Source organism: Cervus elaphus, chromosome 14, assembly GCF_910594005.1.
Source record: "Cervus elaphus chromosome 14, mCerEla1.1, whole genome shotgun sequence".
In the NCBI taxonomy this organism is placed as follows: Eukaryota; Metazoa; Chordata; class Mammalia; order Artiodactyla; family Cervidae; genus Cervus; species Cervus elaphus.
This window is the reverse complement of record NC_057828.1, coordinates 71,457,669-71,477,004: the sequence shown is the minus strand read 5'-3', so window position 1 is coordinate 71,477,004 and position 19,336 is coordinate 71,457,669. Positions and strand designations below refer to the sequence as shown.

At 37.2% G+C, this 19,336-nt stretch overlaps 1 protein-coding gene across 3 annotated transcripts in view; it reads left to right on the top strand.

The window, feature by feature from the left end:
* Window positions 1–18,835, top strand: part of RPS6KC1 (ribosomal protein S6 kinase C1) — a 195,688-nt gene extending 176,853 nt beyond the window's left edge. For all 3 annotated transcript variants that reach the window (XM_043924639.1, XM_043924640.1, XM_043924641.1), the window contains 3 exons: window positions 6,328–6,410; window positions 7,478–7,573; window positions 17,912–18,835. In XM_043924639.1, coding sequence (XP_043780574.1) covers window positions 6,328–6,410; window positions 7,478–7,573; window positions 17,912–18,022 — 290 coding nt within the window. In that variant the 3' untranslated portion in view covers window positions 18,023–18,835. The remainder of the gene's footprint in view (window positions 1–6,327; window positions 6,411–7,477; window positions 7,574–17,911) is intronic.
* The last annotated feature ends 501 nt before the right edge of the window (window positions 18,836–19,336 follow it).

Sequence of the window (19,336 nt, the reverse complement as noted above, 5' to 3'; positions counted from 1 at the left end):
AGTTTTGGGGTCAGGTTAACATTATTATTTTTGATTCTAAGAAGGAGACAGTAAACTCTGACTATCATAAGGACTGTAAAACTCTTACTCTATGTTTTAGCAAGCCTTTTGACAATATGGGTTACTAAAGTAGCATTATTTTTCTGAAAAATATCCTAGCTTGTTGAAGTGTTCTGTGAGTTAAACATGAGTGAAACAGAGGTAAACAAGGCACGTTTTTATGTTGTGATATCTTTATTGTTTTATTTAAATTTGTTGTTTTACTTGTGATCGCCTTATTGCTTTATTTAAACTTGTTATTTCACCTGTGAATTTTGGTAGTTTGAAACATTAGTGTGAATCAGTGAGATTTTATATTGTTAGGATATGAGGATTGATAGGGCTAAAATAGGAGTTCTAGAATTTTACTAAAGAGTTCTTAGATATTTACTGTCCTCCAAAAAATTTGGATGAGTTGAAATCTAATCTGGAGCTGAGCTTGTGTCTCCATTACGTTAAATGATGATGGCGGTTAGATTTAGTGACACTGATTCATTTCGCTCACCATCAGGTCTCGGGAAAGGAAGAGTCGCTGTGCAGAGAAAGGAGAAGAAAGACTGCGGAACACTGGCTCATTTTAGCAGATTCCCGCTCTTTGGGCGTCTTAGGTTAATGGAGAGAGAAGTTATGAGAAAAGCTCATGAGTGCTTTTGAAAACACTTTCAGGATCATAAAATTACAGGTAGAAAGAATGTTAGAAGTCTGGCTGTCATCGTTTTCAGAGAAGCTGAAATACCCAGCCAGGCTCAAACAGTAGCAGAACTAGAACCCCATCGGTACATTTCTTTGACTGGAAGACAAAAATCCAGCGTCCTTTGATATCACTATCTCTTTTTGAGTTTTCGTGGGAATAACCTGAGGATTTGTTTTTTTCTGTAGGAAGTAGTTTACTTCCTCCACCCTCCCACCCGCCCCCCCCATCACTTTGCTCAATGCCTGTAGCCCTGCCGTACTCATGGGGACTAGGGAGACTGTCAGCCGCCCTGGACTCTGCGAATACAGGATGTGGTGTCGGGGGGAGGGGGGGGGTCCGCATGGAAACTGAACACATTGGGTTTTATAGGGAAGATATTTTGAAAATTGACAAAACAGTGGTAGAATTTATCCTTAAAATTTTTTTTTTTCTGCTCCCCTCCCCCCCCCCCCCCCGAGATTTTAAACATTCAAGGTGGGAGTTTAAAGGAATTTCTCAGCTTTACTATGTTATACTTTAAAAGAATATATGAATAGAAGAGCTTTTAATAGAAGCCTCACAGATTTATTTGATATTTCTTTATATTCTCTGTGTTTGACGTTAGATATGCATACCTACTTACCTTTTGTTTGTAGTAGCTATCATGTAGCTTTATATATGAATCGGTACTCTTGTTTAATGCTTGAAATTTTGTATAGACTTTAGAAATAAGCAGTCTTAGAGTATTAGTTTTGACAATTGCACAACCTCAGTCTTCTTTTTGGCAATGAGATTTCAGAGTGTATTAAATTTTTAATCTAAGAATTATTGATCTATAAGGAATGTTAAAAAGACAACCAAAATCTTTTATTCTGTTTATTAAAAGAAAGTGAGATTCTATTTTAAAACCCTAAAGGAGAAACCTTATGACTCTCTGCTTCCAGTTGTTCTAACATTTACATTTTCTCAGCCACTGGACTCCTCTGGTGGCTCAGACGGTAAAGTGTCTGTCTACAATGCGGGAGAGCTGGGTTCAATCCCTGGGTCGGGAAGAGTCCCCTGGAGAAGGAAATGGCAACCCACTCCAGCATTCTTTCCTGGAGAATCCCATGGACGGAGGAGCCTGGTAGGCTGCAGTCCATGGGGTCGCTATGAGTAAGACACGACTGAGCGACTTCACTTTCACTTTCACTTTCTAGCCATTGGAAAGTTCTTTGTATCTTATCTAAATACAAAGCTCTTTGTTGTAGTTCAGAGTTATCTATTAAAATCAAGGACAGTTGGTTATGATGTCAATTTCACATTCATTAATGAATCCCTGCTTAATATAAACTCATTTTGAAGTGGTTCAAGCTGCATTGTTAAGGGGATGGATTTAAAATTGTTTAGTGTCTTTTTCCAGGTTTTCATGAGAAAAAAATTAACTTTTCAAAGTTGCTGTCTTTATTTATTAGTCCAGTCAGATTAAAGATGATATTCAGCTTAGCTGCCTCCAGATTTTCAGGTACAGTTTTTCTTAGATTGGGGTTTCAGTAGTGTCTTTAGGCTCAAGTGCTTTAGAAATTCTGCTTAACCAATGGTGGCCAAGGGGTGAGGGGAGGAAACAGAATTAGAGGAGGGGAAAAGAAGCAGGCCATTTGTGGAAGAAAGAAGAGGGGAAGATCATGGAAAGATGGGAAAAGAAATGGGGAGTGGATGAAGGAGACTAAGGTTGATGGTGCTGGAGTGTCGCCAGCGGTCATATGAGGTGCCGTGTAGCGCGTCCTGGGCCGGACAGTGAGCCCATTGAAAGTGGGAAGTAAATTGGCTTTAGGGCCTATCTGGGTCTCTTGCTACTGTCTGTGCTGTCTCACACTCAGACTGAGGCTCGTTTTGAAGCGGTATGTTGGTTGTTACCTACCTGTTAAGGACTCAGGCAGAAAATTGTGAGAGATTTCAAAGCAGCGTAAAAACGAATGAACCTTGTTCTCAGACGCCGTAGTAGAGCGAGATTGCGAGAACCAATAGAGGCATAGCACCTTGTCTGTCTCCTGAAGTGCCTCTCAGACTTTTCTGTCCAAGTATTTCTGACTGTAGAGGTGGTATGAAATGGGGACCTCTGAGACTAGTCTGACGTTGCTTTGAAGTCTTTTTATCTTGCAAATCCATGCAAGGTTTACATTCTGTTCCATGATGGGTCTGTGTTTCTTTTAATAATAAACAACATCCTGGCCCCTCCCACACGTAACAATCTTTGATGCTCAGGAAGATGCACTGCGCTTATGGCAGCATCAGGATCGCCCCCACCCCCCGCCCCACCGCACACGTGGTAACACGTTTCACCCCCAGTCGCCTTCCAGGCAGTGATCTGGGAAGCAGGCGAACACATGGCGTTTGGTCGTCTAGGCTGCACTGGTGATGGCACTTCGGACCTTAGCTGAATTTGAAAGGTCCCTTTATAAATTGTATTGGCCATTGGTTACCTTGCGAAGACTGACCCCAGTGACCCTTTGCTCAGCTGTGACAGGAAACCTTTGTGAGCAGAGGCTCGGGGTGTGATTCTGGTGTAGAGCTCCTCGGGGCCTGTTGTTAGACCCTCCAACACGTGTCTGATTTTCACAACCTGATCTGAGCTGACGGGGTCAGGTGTTCCCCCTGTCCTTGAACACACAAACGTAGTATTCCTTCTCCTCCAAAGTCATTCTACCAAGTAAGTTCTCCATAAGGATGCTTGGAAATTTTAAATAATTCGTGTAAAATGTTAAACACGGTTCCTTACATATAGTGAGCAGTCAGCAGATGTTAGCTACTGTTTTATTGTTGCAGCTATCATTATTGCAATACATGCCTACTAGCAACAATCATACACAGATAGTTAGACTTGGAGGTGCCACATTCAAAACAGATGGCTGGTCATTAATTTGGGATCCTGAGTTGTGAACGTATAACACCTTTGTAAAAGTAAGGAATATATAGTACTTGCTGTATGATTAAAGAAAATGACATAACATATTCTTGAGCAAGATATATAAAAAGAAAGCCTGCTAGGGGGGAAACTGACTTTAACTTCACATTCTTCAGCAACATAGTAAGTCATAGAGTTCTGCAGAGCAATAGTGCCTAGCAGGGACCTGGTTTGTACTGCTTAATATGTGTTGGTTTGAATGAATCAAATATGTTGAGACCTCCTTATGGAGACCTGAACGTATACATGCCTGGTTAAGCAAGACATTTGAATGTTACTGAATGTTTAGCGAGAAGCCATTTCAGAATTTTGAATACATAAGTGATATAATCCATTCCCTGCCTTAGGCTAGAGGGAAATGTACAAAAGGTTATATATGATGACAGGGCTGTGGTAAATTTCTTCTACTTTCCAAATGTTTCCAAAGTTTCTAGAGCACTCTTCTGAAGGTGATGGTGTCTCTCTGTGTGGGTGCCGGGAATGGCGTTGGGGGTGGTGTATTTGAATCTGGGAGGGGTAGTGTAAGTACTTTGAATGAGAGCCCCCAAGCAGTGGTCCCTCAAGAAAATCTCCTTCCAGGAAATCCGTAAGTGTCAGAATTGTAGATTATAGAGCTAAATTTAACCTAGAGGCCCTCAGATCTAATCCTCGTGTTAGGATGAGATCAAGTGAATTCCTCAAGGTTCTTAGGCCAGGACTCTCGATTCGTAGTCCTCTACTGTCTCACATATTATTATACGACACGTTAAAGTAGAGGATCGCTCCTCAGCCTTTCGGCTAAGTTCAAGTGTAAAGTTGTAGAGCAAACTGTAGGCAGACAGATTCTTAGGGAGGACTGACCTGTAGTAGCTTCATCTTTCCTGCTCCAACAAGCCTGAATGAAGTTTTCATGTCATTTCACTATATGTTTAAAACTATGCCACTTAGATATTCATGTAGGTTAGTAAGTATAGAATGAAAATAAAGATCTCACCATCCCAGAAGCAAAAACTAAAATATTTTGTTGTATTTTCTCACCAGTCTCTTAGGAAAAAATACATATTTTAAAAATTAAGATTCTATTGTTTTATAGCTTGTTTTTTAAAATTTGCTATATCCAGACATTTACTTACGTACTTCAACCTTGTGTGAATACATCATTTAAAATGCTTATATAGTAACATTTCATCGATGTGCCAATATATGTTTAACTGAACTCTGTTGTCAGATAGTAAGGTAGTTCTCAGTTTTTCAAACAAATTGGCTATTTTATGACTGCAGATGGCTCTCAGGGGATTAGGAGACTTCTGGTCATTCACACAATAACTTGCGTTAGTGAAGTATCTGTGTTTTCTTCTTACCACCTCGCTGAGAGCAGCTGCGTGAGAGAAGAGAGGTTGCCATTTGGTGGGGAGCAAAACCGGGGGAGGAAAGACTGGGTGGGAGCTAGTGTGGAGGGTGTCATTGAACGGAGGCCTTTGGCAAACCAGGATGGGGTAGGGATGAGGAAGGAGGTTGCTGCAGTGGAGTAATTTCAGCATTCTGCATAGAAATGACTCTTTTTCTGATGCATGTGACCTTTACTTTAAGACTTAAAACTCAAGCTGTATTACAAGTCTTTTTGAATTTCCAACATAGTAGATTCACTAAGTATCCGTTAAAAGACTGGGCACCTGAGCACGTCTTCCATATGTTATTATTGTCCAAGTTCCAACCTAACTACTTACAAAGCCTTTTCAGTGTGATTGTGAGTTGTGGGCTACCTGCAGACAAATAGCAAGCATGTTTTGTCAGTCTAATGGAAATGAAAGGGCAGATATATTCAGGCTTGGTGACTAGTTGGGATCTTATTAGGAAAGGACAAGAAGACATCAAAACATGAGTTAGCTAAAAACCTCAAAAATGGTGAAATGAGGAGTTATTGCTGATTTGTGGAGAAACCTGAAAGATGACACCTGAAAACTATATTACATTTCAGGAACTTGTGCTGGTGAGAGATAGGGATAACACAGATAAAATTGTAATTTGGAGATATTCTAAAAGCCCTTATCTTAGCCAGTAGTTTCAGTTGTGGCTTAAAACACCGTATCTGTCTGTACTTCTGAATAACAAAATGAGTAAATTTGCATTTCACATGCTCCTTCTTTAGTTGAAAACAATTGATTATATAGAAGAGGGGTGATGCTATAAACTGGGTCTTAGTTCTGCTGCTGATTTTCTGTATGACATTGGACCCGACATTTCACCTTTCTGGTTTCTGGTCTGTAACTCAAAGGATAATTAATACTGGTTTAGATAATTTTTCAAGTTCCTTCTGAAACCTAGAGTCTTTATTTCGAAAACAATAAATGACCTCTGAGATAGAGTTGACTGTATATTCTCAAATTTGAAAAGTTAAGCAAAATGCTGATCTAGTAGATTCATGTAACTTTTAAGTATAGCATCTTGAAGGTGTCCCTCTATCAGCTAAAGAACAAATGTCTCAGTTCAATATATGACTGCATAGAAAAAAAAAAAATGCAACCACAGTAGGTGACCAAAGGGATAAGTAACTTTCAGGAATTTTGAAAGCCCAGTAGTATTTAGTATGTGCTCTCTCAGCATTAAAAAGGTCACCTTGCTAATACATGTTAATTTTGAGAGTTTAATTGACCTTTAGAATTTTAATATCCACCTTTTTTGGTGTGTTTAGAGGTTGGAGCAATCACAGAAGAAACTGCAGCCTGTGATTGGTGGAGTTTGGGTGCTGTCCTCTTTGAACTTCTCACTGGCAAGGTAAGCAGTGACCTGGAGGTTTAATAAGTTTATCCAGATGCTGCCTTGATTTCAAATTGAGAATATTTAGCCTTTGCCTTTAGTTTTTAGGTTGGGGACTAAGTAAGAAAACCTTGATATCAAAAGGAATGGGACACCAGAAAAATGCAAATTTATCAAGATTCCAGATTTTTTAAAAAGTAGAATTGTATTACATTGAATAAATTGATAGTAAAATTCTCTTATGTCACAGTGTTAGTACATAGCAAAATATAAGACTAGACATTCTTTTTCTTCTTTCTCTGTGATTCAGTTTTAACAGAGTTAAACCTGTAAGGGTTGTGTAAGGATTTGTTAGAATTCTCTGTTTTAAACACCTGTCTGAAATCAGGCGGGAATTATCATTTTAGAAAATTAATGTAGATATTAAAGGTAGCATGATTTTTTTTCTCAATACTGTAAATTTTTCCTCTCTGTTCTGGCTTAAGTACAGAATTCATACTTTCTCTGATCAATATCTTTTAAGTAAGATATCTGAAGTTAATAGATTCTAATAGAGGATTGTGCAGATTGCCTCCTGGGACTAAAAGAGAGGAAATGAACAATCATACCTTTGTAAGCTGTCATCTACCTTAAATATGTAGTTAATACTGAGCTCCTAACATTGTTGTGAAATATACAAATCACCTATAGATATTAATACATTTGAGTCATAAGGTGCTATACATATATAAAGCATCATTATTAACAAATTCTCGACTTTGGACGTTTTTAAGAACGTTAAAAAATTTCCGAGATACCGAATCCTGTTTTAGGTTTTGGCTGTAATGGAATCTTTCTATTATGGGCCGTTTTCTTTATATCTAAGGGAAAAGGGCAAGTGGCATAAGCTTATGATGTGATTTTGATGACTGCCTTTTTTCCAGTTAGAAGTTCTTTAGGCTCATAGCCTTTGTCCTAGACTGCTTAGAGGGCACTGCGGCGAAGGTGGTTGTTGAGCTGTCTGTATTTTGCTGTCTATAAACCCTGTGATGGAACAGAATATGTTGTTATTTCGGATAAGAAGTGTATGTGATTGATTGTTTCAGACTCTGGTTGAGTGCCATCCAGCAGGAATAAATACCCACACCACTTTGAACATGCCAGAATGTGTCTCTGAAGAGGCTCGCTCACTCATTCAACAGGTAATTTAATTGACCTATTGGCCAAGTATATCAACCATGCAAATTGGCAGAGCCCACAGCTCTAAAACCTTAAAGAAATTCGTTTTGGGCAAGAAGGACCCATTAGTAATTACACATTCAGAACTAGTACTGTGTATCTTTAGGCTTCTGTTATTATCTAAGTATTGGTGATGTCAGAGAGAACAGTTCAAAGTTGTATTACGTCTTTTTATTTCTGAAATCCAGGCTAATGTTTAGTCAGTTCCATATATCTGTGTAGGCGTGAGATTTAAGTATTGCTTTTAAGCCTGTCTGTAGCTGCTTTATATTTTGTAACCATGTATGAATGGCTCTTTTTTTTCCTTTTTAAAAAAAGTTATTGAAGCGTTCATTCCTTAGAGCTAGTCTCGACATTTCATAAATGGCTATTTTAAAACTTTAATTCATATTGATTAGCTTAGGAACTGGCTGGTTGGGAGAGAAGTGGTAGAAAATCTTGCCAAGTTAAATTACTTTAGATCTGTTCATGGAACTTGAATATTGCTGTCAGTTACTGTATTTCTGGTGGCTTTGAAAAAAGAGACTATTGATAATTAAAGTTTGGTATCCCAGAGGCAGGCTTACTCTAGTGAGCTCCTTAAATTGATTCCCTACATTTAAAATGCTTGTCTAGCTTTATGGCAGACTCACCACAGATCAGCAAGAATTGTCAGAACTGCGATCCCTTACGCTTTTGGGAAAATATCAAGGGAAAATTTATTTGAAAAAGATGAAGAACCAAAGTTTTTGTTTAATGAAAGATAAATTATTCTTTAAATCAGGAAAAACAAAATTTGTTAAAAAAAAAAAAAAGAGAGAGAGAGGAAAAAGAGGAAGGGATAATATATTAAGAAAAGATTTACCTAGTATTTTCTTGGGCAGTGATTTTGGTTCCATTCAGCAGATATAGATAAAGGCATGGTATCACAAGCTGCAAACCTGAGACTCACAAATAGCTATATCACAGATGGATTTGATAAAGGCTATCAGAGAGGTTTAAAAAATACTTTGGCAAGTCAGGATAAAGAGGTGTTATAACTGATGCAGTGGTGGTGGTAGGGAAGTTTTTGTGTAGTGAGTGTTATTTTTGTGGAGCCTTAGCCAGAATTTTGGCATTGCAGGGTGAGATGTGGGGGAATAGCTGGGCGGAATGAAAAGTCTGAACAAAGGCAAGGACTGAGTCAGAAAGACTCAATTTGGGAAATCAAAAGTTTGGTTTATCTAGAGTACAGGGTGAATATAGGGATGAGTAATAGTAGTAAATGAGTATGGAAAGAGAAGCTGGGATTCTCTTATCATGAATACCAGGGGAGGATGATAGTATTTAATTCAGTAAAAAAGTTGAGATTTGAAGTTTTTGTGCGCAAAGAGTGAAAGGATCAGAGTTGTCTTCAGGAAGATTCGTTTGTCCAGAGTATGTAAAATAAAAAGAAACATCATTAGGTCGAAAATAGTGAGATGAGAGTACCCTGAACACTTTGTACAAGGATTAAGAGGTAATGTAAGGATTCATAAAACATTTCATTCTAATGGAGAGAAAGGACAGCTCCTCCTCTATTTTCCTCTTATTTGTTGTGGAACAGCAAACTAAATTCAAAGTATTTTTTTGTCTATTAATTTAAGGAAGGCTAGCAACTGCTGTTGTTTGTTTCTCTTTCTTAAAGATGTAGTCATCATGACAAATATTGAGAATAGAATTCCCTGAATTAATTAATAAAAGTCTGCTGCTCCTGTCTATCAGAATTTATATTGTAAGGAGTCTGAGCTTAAGGTATGTTAAGTTCCTCTATACAGATGTGTATATATCTTACATAGTATACTTATATAGTATATAAGTATACTTATATAGTGAAGCAGCATTCTGTCCCTGGCCTGCCTAAGGAAACTACTACTCACGTTAAGGAAACATCATCAGGAAAGGGAAAAGAGGTCTCTTGGCATGATTAGCAATCTGTCATTTTGACTTTCCTCTTCCACTACCTCACAGTTCATAGAGGTTATTTTAAAAAATCATCAAATGATTTATATGGAAAGAATTATTCCGCTTTGAGGAGATTTTCCTCTCTTTGGTCTTTTTAGCTGCTTGCTTTCTTCCTAGAGTTCATAATTCCCTGTACCCATGGTTTAGTCATCTCAGTCCAAGTGAATGGTGCTAAAGTAAGCACAGTTACATTTTGAATGCAATTAAAAAATATATATATTTACAATTTACAGAGCCTCGGAGCATGCATGTTGTATTTCACAGTGTACATTTAGTTCTTTATGACACAATTGCTTTGTCAGTTGAAAGATACTATATGAGAAAAAGACCGTCAAAACAAATTTCTGTGCTTCCATTGCTCAGCTTTGTTGTCTAGTCTTTAAGAGAAAGGAAGTTGGCAGTGATTGTCTTGGTTTTGCCACTGGTCAACACATTCTCTTAGCAGAAAAATCATTGTGAAATCTCTCAGAAGATCTGGAATAGTATTAATATTTTAAATGGCAGAATAAGCAAGATGGTCGTGGGTAAAACAGTTATATTTTTGCCTATGGATTTATAGTTACAAGTTTATAGACGAGGAATTTCATAATGAGGTCATGTTTTGGAGAGAATGGGGGTGGAAAAACCAATTGTAACAAGAAAGAGAGAACTTACATGTTTACATATTTGCTGAAATGTTAAAAAACATGCTATAGTTATAGTTAATTCTTACCAATGTGTGGTATTTTAGTTTTATATTCAAATGTTTGATGCCTTCCACATCTCAATCAGTAGATATGAATTGTCTGATTTTGAAAATGGATTTGTTATGTTAGAATATTCTTAGATGTTTGTTTTATAATAGCAGCTTTTCTCTTAACACACTTTAGCAACTTCTAATATAAAAATTCTTTGTACTCAATACACTTTAATAAAATGTCATTTTGAATGCTGGATACAATAATTTCAAGTGAAAAGACTGAGAGTACAGTCTTTTGAAGTATATACTTCACTGCCTTTGTGGATTTGGTAATATCAAAGTGAAGTAATAGATTCTTGGCATTTGCAGATCACACACTCATAAGGCAGTGTAATGTTGTGGTTAACAGCATGGATTCTGGAGACTTAGTACCTGAATTCAGATCGTATCCTTGCTGTCTACTACCTAATATGACCTTAAACAAGTTTCTATCTTCTCATCTATAAAACAGAGATAATTATAGTAACTATTCATAGAGTTGTTGTGAGTTCAATAAACTAATTTATACAAGGCAATTAGAACAATGCCTAGTACACAGCAAGTGTCACATAAATATTTTGTATTATTATTATTGATAGAACAACATTGAGAGCTCATGACGTAGTAATTTATAATTTGACGAAGCATATAGTTGAATTATAGTATAGGGTTGCCAGTGTAAGAGTGAGGCAGCTGCTGGTGATATATGTTGAAAAGGTCTAGAAAAGTAGTGGATTGGCACCCAACAGGAAATCAACTGATATTTTTATATAAATAATTGAATTAATTATTAATTAATGAAAAAATAGAAATAAAGGAAAAAGAAGAAACAAATGTGTAGGTTTAATTTGAGTAGTGGGATTTCCTACAGTTGTGGAACCATTAATGTAATCATCCAGATATTTTATTGCGGTTGACTAAATTCTGAAGAAAAAAATTACATGCTTTTGGGATATTCTCAGATACGAATGACTAGCCATATATGAGAAGGTTGGAAAGTTCTCTTCTCAAAAAAGGAATTTATAAAGTTGGACAGACTTGGCAGCCCTTTTCAATCACTGGTTGACCCCTAAGCTATGCAGGCACAGGGGTGACCCTTAGAAAACCAAGCTTAAAAATGAAAACTTAAAACTTGTTTTCTTAAGAAAGAAAAAAAAATGAGCAGGGCTATCAACCTCTGCTTATTATAGTTGAGGGTGGGGGTGGGGGGAAAGCAGATTTACAAATCTAGCTGAAAAAAGTTACCAAACAAGGAATAAACCAACAAATAGCAATGATAACCATCTTCATGGAAAAAATAAGACTCTAGAGTCACTAAAATATATTGTCTAAGACGTCTCATTTTCAGCAAAATATTGTAAGATATTCACAGAAACAAAATAGAGATAAAAGCGGTTGATAGAGATTGCTCTTGGGTGTCCCCAGGTTTTGGGTATAATGAAGACTTCAAAGCAGTTATTATAGTTATATTCAAAGAATTAAAGGAATCTGTGCATCAGTAACTTAAAGGAGGACTTCCCTGGTGTTACAGTGGATAGGAATCTGCCTACCAATGCAGGGGACACAGGTTCGATTCCTGGTCCAGAAAGATTCCACATGCCCTGGAGCAGCTCAGCTGGTGTACACAGCTATCGAGCCTGCAGTCTGGAGCCTGCGTGCTGCAGCCGCTGAAGCCTGTGCGCCCAGACCCTGTGCCTTACAACACGGGCATCACCACAGTGAGAAGCTTGTGTGCCAGGACGAAGAGAGCAGCCCCTGCTCGCTGCAGCTGGAGACAGCCCGCATGCAGCAGCAAAGACCCAGAACAAATGAAAATAATTAATTAATTAAACAAGAGTCAAAGGAAATTAAGACAATAATGAATCACAATAAATAAAGATTCTCAATGAGATAGAGATATATTTAAAAAAAAAAAAAAAGGAACCAAATAGAAATTCTTAAGTTGAAAAGTACAATAACTGAAATGAAGAATTAAATAGGTGAAAAAAATTCCCTGGAGCATCTCAATAGCAAATTTGAGACAGATGAAGGAAAAGTAAACGAACTTGAAGACCAGGATGATAGTAATTATCCAATCTGAAAAACAGATTAAAAATGTTTGAAGAAAAATGAACAGGGATATGGAGACCTGTAAGATGATATTAAATACACCAAAATACATATAATGGGAGTTCCAGAAAGAGAGGACATAGAGAAAAGGGCAGCAAAAATGTTTAAGACATAATAGCTAGAAGCATCACAAATTTGATGAAGAACATTGAAATGCATTCAAGAAGCTTAGTGGTCATTAAGTTGGAAAATACAGAGAGATCCACATAGACATATTTCATCTTTCAATTGTTGAAAGACAAAAACAAAGATGAAAATTTTGAAAGCAGCCACAGAACAACTCGTATTCAAGGGAACATTGATGTCTGACTTCTTATCAGAAACAATAGAAGACAAGTTAGTGGAAAGGCATATTTAAAGTGTTGAAAGGAAGTAACTGTCAGCCAAGAATTCCTTATCCAGCAAAATTATCCTTCAAAAAATAAAAATGAAATAAAGAAATTTCCAAGTAAAGACAGAGCATTCATTCCTAGCAGACTTGTCTTATGAGGAATAATACAGGAAGTCCTTAGGCTGAAAGTTATCATATAGTTACGTGAATTCATAGAAATGAAGAGTGTTAGAAAGATAAATATGAGTTAATAGAGAAGACTAAATATGTTTTTTTTCTCATTTCTTTGCTCAACTTCTTTTAAAAAACATAGGGTTGAACAAAGCAATATTTATAACACTGTGCTAGTAGGTTTATAACATATGTAATATATAGTATTTAATGACTATAGATGTAGTATTTAATGACATACAGATATAATATACAGTATTTAGGGCTTCTCTGGTGGCTCAGTGGTGAAGAATCTGCCTACCAATGCAGGAGACTTGGATTCAGTACTGGGGTTGGGAAGATCCCCTGGAGGAGGAAATGGCAACCCACTTCAATGTTCTTGCCTGGAAAATCCCATGGACAGGGGAGCCTGGTGTGCTACACTCCATGGGGTCACCAAGGAGTCACACACAACTTAGAAACTAAACAGCAACAATAGTACAATATTTAAGGCAAAGGAAGGCAGAAGGAATAGAACCATAGTAGAGCAAAATTTTTTCATTTCACTGGAAGAAGTAAGTTAGTATTAATCTGAAGTAGACTGTGATAAATTAAGAAGCACATTATAATCTTGATAGCAACCACTCAAAAAATAGTAAGTTAAGAGAGGAACTGAAACAGTACAGTGAAAAGTATTGGGCACAAAACAAGGTGGTAAAGAGGAATAAAAGAGGCAGTAACTGTAGAAAGCATAGCAAAACGGCAAAGGTGAGTTACTGTGTTAGTAATGGCATTCAGTGTGACTCTCAGCATGTGAAACAAAAGACAAAGATTGTTCACTGGATAAAGAAGATCCAAGTATCAGTGTATGAGAGGCATACTTAAGTTAATAAACACAAATAGGTTGAAAGAAAAAGGGTGGGAAAAGATAAACGATGCAAACAGTGACCACAAGAGAGATGAAGTGGTTTTGTTAAATATCAGATTAAATAGATGTGAAGATGAGACTGACCAGGGACTAAGATGTTTTATAATGATGAGAGGATCAATACAAAGATATAACAATTATAAATGTATATGCTCTAGTAACAGCTTCAAAACATATGAAGCAGAGTCCAGTTGAATTGAAGGAAAAATAGATATTCCAGTAATAAATGGAGGCTTCGATACCCTATTCATGATAATTGATAGAAAATCAGCAAGGATATGGAGACGACTTGAACAACACTATCAAACAACTCTGACATGTATAGAACAATGATTGTAGAATACATTCTTATCACATGCACACGAATATTCTCTGTGATAGATCATTTGCTATGCCATAAAACAAATTACAGTATCTGAAAGGATTGAAATCACATAGCATACACTGACCGTAACAATTTTTTGTTAGAAATCATCAGCAGAAAGAGATCTGGTTAGTCCATAACAGATGTTTGGAAATTAAACAACACACTTCTAAATAGCCAGAGTCAAAGAAGAAATCCAAGAAAAGCCATGAAATGTTTTTAATGGCGTGAAAACAAACCCACAACATATCAAAATTTACAGGATGCCGGTACATTAATTCTTGAGAAAAATGTATGGCTTTAGAAATCTATATAGGAAAAGAATAGTCTCAAATGAAAATCTCACCTTGTAACTGAGGAAACTAGAAAGAGAAACTGTAAAAAGAAAATAAATCCAAAACAAGAAGAAGAAAGAAAGCAGAAATCAGTGAAGAGAAAATCTTCATTGGCTAGAAAAAAATAAGAGACAAATTAAATCTCAAGTTGGTTCTTTGAAAAGATTAGCAAAATCGGGAAATGTTTAGCTGACTTCAGAAATGAGTATTTTAAAAAGGCAAGGGAAAAAAAAAAAAAAAGGCAAGGGAGGGGCTGCCATATGACCCGGCAATCCCACTGCTGGGCATGCACACCGAGGAAAGCAGAATTGAAAGAGACATGTGTACCCCAGTGTTCATCACAGCACTGTTAACAATAGCTAGGACATGGAAGCAACCTAGATGTCCATTGGCAGACAAATGGATAAGAAAGTTGTGGTACATATACACAATGGAATATTACTCAGCTATTAAAAAGAATGCATTTGAATCAGTTCGAATGAGGTGGATGAACTGGAGCCTGTTATACAGAGTGAAGTAAGTCAGAAAGAAAAACACCAATACAGTATATTAACGCATATGTATGGAATTTATAAAGATGGTAATGATGACCCTATATGCGAGACAACAAAAGAGACACAGAGATAACGAACAGACTTTTGGACTCTGTGGGAGAAGGCGAGGGTGGGATGATTTGAGAGAATAGCATTGAAACATGTGTATTACCATATGTGAAACAGATCGCCAGTCCACGTTTGATGCATGAGACAGGGTGCTCAGGGCTGGTGCACTGGGATGACCCTGAGGGATGGGATGGGGAGGGAGGTGGGACGGGGTTCAGGATGGGGAACACATGTACACTCGTGGCTGTGTACATCCTCTCTTGTCCCTTTGCATCCCATGATTTTTCAATAAAAATGCCAAGATAATTTGGTGAAAAATAGTCTTTTCAACAAATGGTGTTGGGAAAATAAAATATTCACATGCTAAAACCAAAATGAACTAAGACTCTTGATTCATATCATATGCAAAATTAACTTAAAAGTAGCTCATAGACCTATATGTGGAGCTGAAACTATAAAATCATAGGGAAAAATAGGAGAAAATCTTCATGACCTTGGGTTAAGAAAAGAATTATTAGATGTGACACCAAAATATGATCCATAAAAGAAAAAAAAAAGATAAAGTGGGCTTCATTAAAATTAAAAACATTTACACTTCAAAAGATACCAGTAAAAAATTGAAAAGGCAGGCCACAGACCGGGAGAAAATACATTCACATCAAGTAATTGGTATGTTTTCAGAATGTATAAAGAAACCCTTTAACTCAGTAAGCAGACAGCTCAGTATAAAAACAGGCAAAGATTCACAGGGAGGCTATATAAATGGCTAATAAGGATATGAAAAGATGCTCAGCATTATTAGTCATTAGGGAATATAAATTAAAACCAAAGTAAGATATCATTAATACCCACTAGAAGGACTGCAGTAAAGAAGATAGTATCAAGTGTTGATGAGGATATAGACAAACTGAAACTCTCATACATTGCTGACAGGAATGCAAAATGGTGCAGATACTTTAGAAAGGTTTGGTAGTTTCTTAGAAAGCTAAACATAAACTTAACACACGACTGACTGTTCCCTCTCATAGGAAAGTCCTTAGAAGAAATGAAAATACGTGTCTGCAGGAAGTCATATATGTAAACGTTAAAAGCAATACAATTAATTGTAGCCACAACCTGGGAAGTCCATATGTCCATTAACTGGTGAACAGATTCACAAAATATGTTATTTCCAAATAGTAGTAGTAGTGTTAGTCGCTCAGTCGTGTCCAACTCTTTGCAACCCTATGGACTGTAGCCCACCAGGCCTTTCTGTCCATGGGATTCTCCAGGCAAGAAGACTGGAGTGGGTTGCCATTCCTTTACTCCAGGGGATCTTCCTGACCCAGGGATCAAACCTGGGTCTCCTGCATTGCAGGCAGGTTCTTTATCATCTGAGTTACAGGGAAGCCCAAGTAGTTCTATCCAAATAGTGGAATGCTATTCAGAAACCAAAAGAAACAGACTGTTGACACCTTTCTACAACATGGATGGACCTCAGAAACATTATGCTTAGTGAAAGAAGGCAGCTGCAAAAGACAGCATGTTTTATTATTTCATTTATATGAAATATCCAGAAGGGGCAAGTTTATAGAGAGAAAAAGCAAATCAGTGGTTGCCTGGGGTTGGGGATGGAAATGTAGATTGACAGCAAACAACATGAAGAAATTTTTTAGGGTGATCAAAGTGATCTCAAACTAGATTGGGGTGATAGTTGCACAGCTCTTCAAATTTGCTAAGAATCATTAGGTTTTACGCTTGCAATAGATAACTTTTGTGCTATGTAAATTATCTCTCAGTAAAGTTGTTAAAACAAAAATTTGAGGATACGTGAATGTCTTAAGTAACACATTCTTGCAGTATGACCAGTGTCATCTGTTATTGTGTATGACTACTTTTATTTTCCCACTCCTAACAAATCCTGTTGCAAATAACATTAACTTATTTTAGACCTGATTCCTATTAGTGAAGAAGTTGAAGCACATTTCACTCATTGGATCAAGTTGTTCCATGTGAGTCAGCTCTTTCTAAGAAAGCAGTTTTGGAATATGAATTTGCTTACTCAGACCTTCGGCTTCCCAGATGGCACTAGTGCTAAAGAACTCGCCTACCAGTGCAGGAGACATAACAGACGCAGGTTCGATCCCTGGGTTAGGAAGATCCCCTGGAGGAGGGCATTCTTGCCTGGGAAATTCAATGGACAGAGGAGCCTGATGGGCCCCAGTCCATAGGGTCACAAAGAGTTGGATATGATTGGAGTGACTAACACACACATTCAGACCTTAGGTAAGGTTTAGTCCCAGGGCGTATATAATTCACTAGAGGTTGAAAGACCTAGTGTGCTTTTCAGACTTTCTAATCATAAAAGGAGTAGCTGGATCTCTCAGAATTTGGTGCAATATGTAATTAATGTCATGATCATACTTTTGGAGTAAGAAATTGATAGGTGTAACTATCCTATAGTATATAGATATATAGTATATATATATATAGAGAGAGAGAGAGAGAGATTGTGTAGATATACTAGATATATACTAGATATACTATAGACATATAGTATATAGTAACAAAGTGAGTTACTCAAGGTGATATCATTTGAAAAGCCATAAACTCAGATATATTCCCCAGCACCCCATAGCTCAAGTGGTGTTACAGACACAATCCTCTTTTTTTTTTTTTTCAAAGAAGTATAGTCAGTTGGCTGTCATCAAGTCCGTTTGTCACTGAGGTTGAATTTAGAAGTAGCTTCCTTTCGTTATGTTTTTATTTTCCTTTGATTCTTTAGTTGGATTCCCACTACTCACTTAAATCCTTCCTTTTTAGCTCTTACAGTTCAACCCTGTGGAGCGGCTTGGTGCTGGCGTTGCTGGTGTTGAAGATATCAAGTCTCATCCATTTTTTACCCCTGTGGATTGGGCAGAACTGATGAGATGAACAGAGTGCAGGGTTCTCGGCACACATTCTGGCCTTCTCTGCGACAGGCATCTCTAGCACGGAGGCAGCTCGCCTCACACTCACTTACGGGACACCAAGCATTGGGATTAAGAGCTTTAGAGGAAATGGAGAGAAAAGGCCTGAGAGAGAACAACTCCTTTACAGTTACTGTCTGGACAAGATGCCTTTGCAAGGAGCTGTTATATATAAACCAAGGTGTGATCTTTATTTTATCTGCATTTAGTGGTGCAGGTCAGTTGTAAACCCAACTAAAAGACGAATGCCCTTTGAGAACTTCCTCTGAGATGAAGCTCCAAGTGTAGAATGAAGTGTTACTTGAAAGGATGACCTTTATATGGCAGCTGACTGTGCTTTTCGCTAACCAAGATATATATACTAAAAGTGCTTCACAAGTAATGGCATCTATGAAGCTTAAAAAATGAGAAAGAATATACACATCATGTCTGATAGGAACCCTCAACCACAATGCTATATAATTAATGTATATCAAATATGGTCCCATATTTACTCTTTCTGAAGTCCACATAAGGAAAAAACACTTCCTGTTGTCAACTCTATACTTTCTTGGTTAGTATTGCTAACAGTAGGGTTCCTATGAGCTCTCAGCTCTCTCTCTCTCTATCTTTATCTTTCCACTTGCTACACCCTTTGCCTATTGTCATATTCTGTTCTTCCTACCCCTCCTAATACATAGGCAGCCAAAAAGGGAAGGGAGTATTTATTTCCCCAAATTGTATCAACTTAGTAAGAACTAAAGAATCATGATGTAAAATAAATGTGCTGAAAACTGAAGTCTCTCTTTCTTTTAATTGCTTACAATTTTTTTTTCTATTCAAAGACCTCTCTTCCTTTCATTTTGAAAGGTTAGCAATTTCTGCTTCTTACTGTGTTTGACTTCGTTTTAGTTCTTTGGCTGAGTATCCTAAGAACCAAAGGATCTCATCTCAGTGGGATTGAATGGCAATCCTATTTTGTTACGTATTGACAGGATTTCTAGATTTGACCTCCTCCTCTACTTGACATTGTGTTGAAAGAACATGAGTATTTATACGTTTGTGTTTGTTATTTCTTTCTGTTACTAAGACAGCTCCTATAGTCATACTGTGTTTACAACAGAATACAAACTTTTTAAGTTAATGCCTGTTTTTTTTAAACTTTATCCAAAGATGAAAGAATAAGTCATCATTTCCAAATGGTGCCACAAACACAATGAAAGTTTTCTGTATGTTTTAATTCTCTGTATTTTCAAGATCTGTGACAGAGCCTATCCCCACCCCAAGAGCCTCTGTGCAG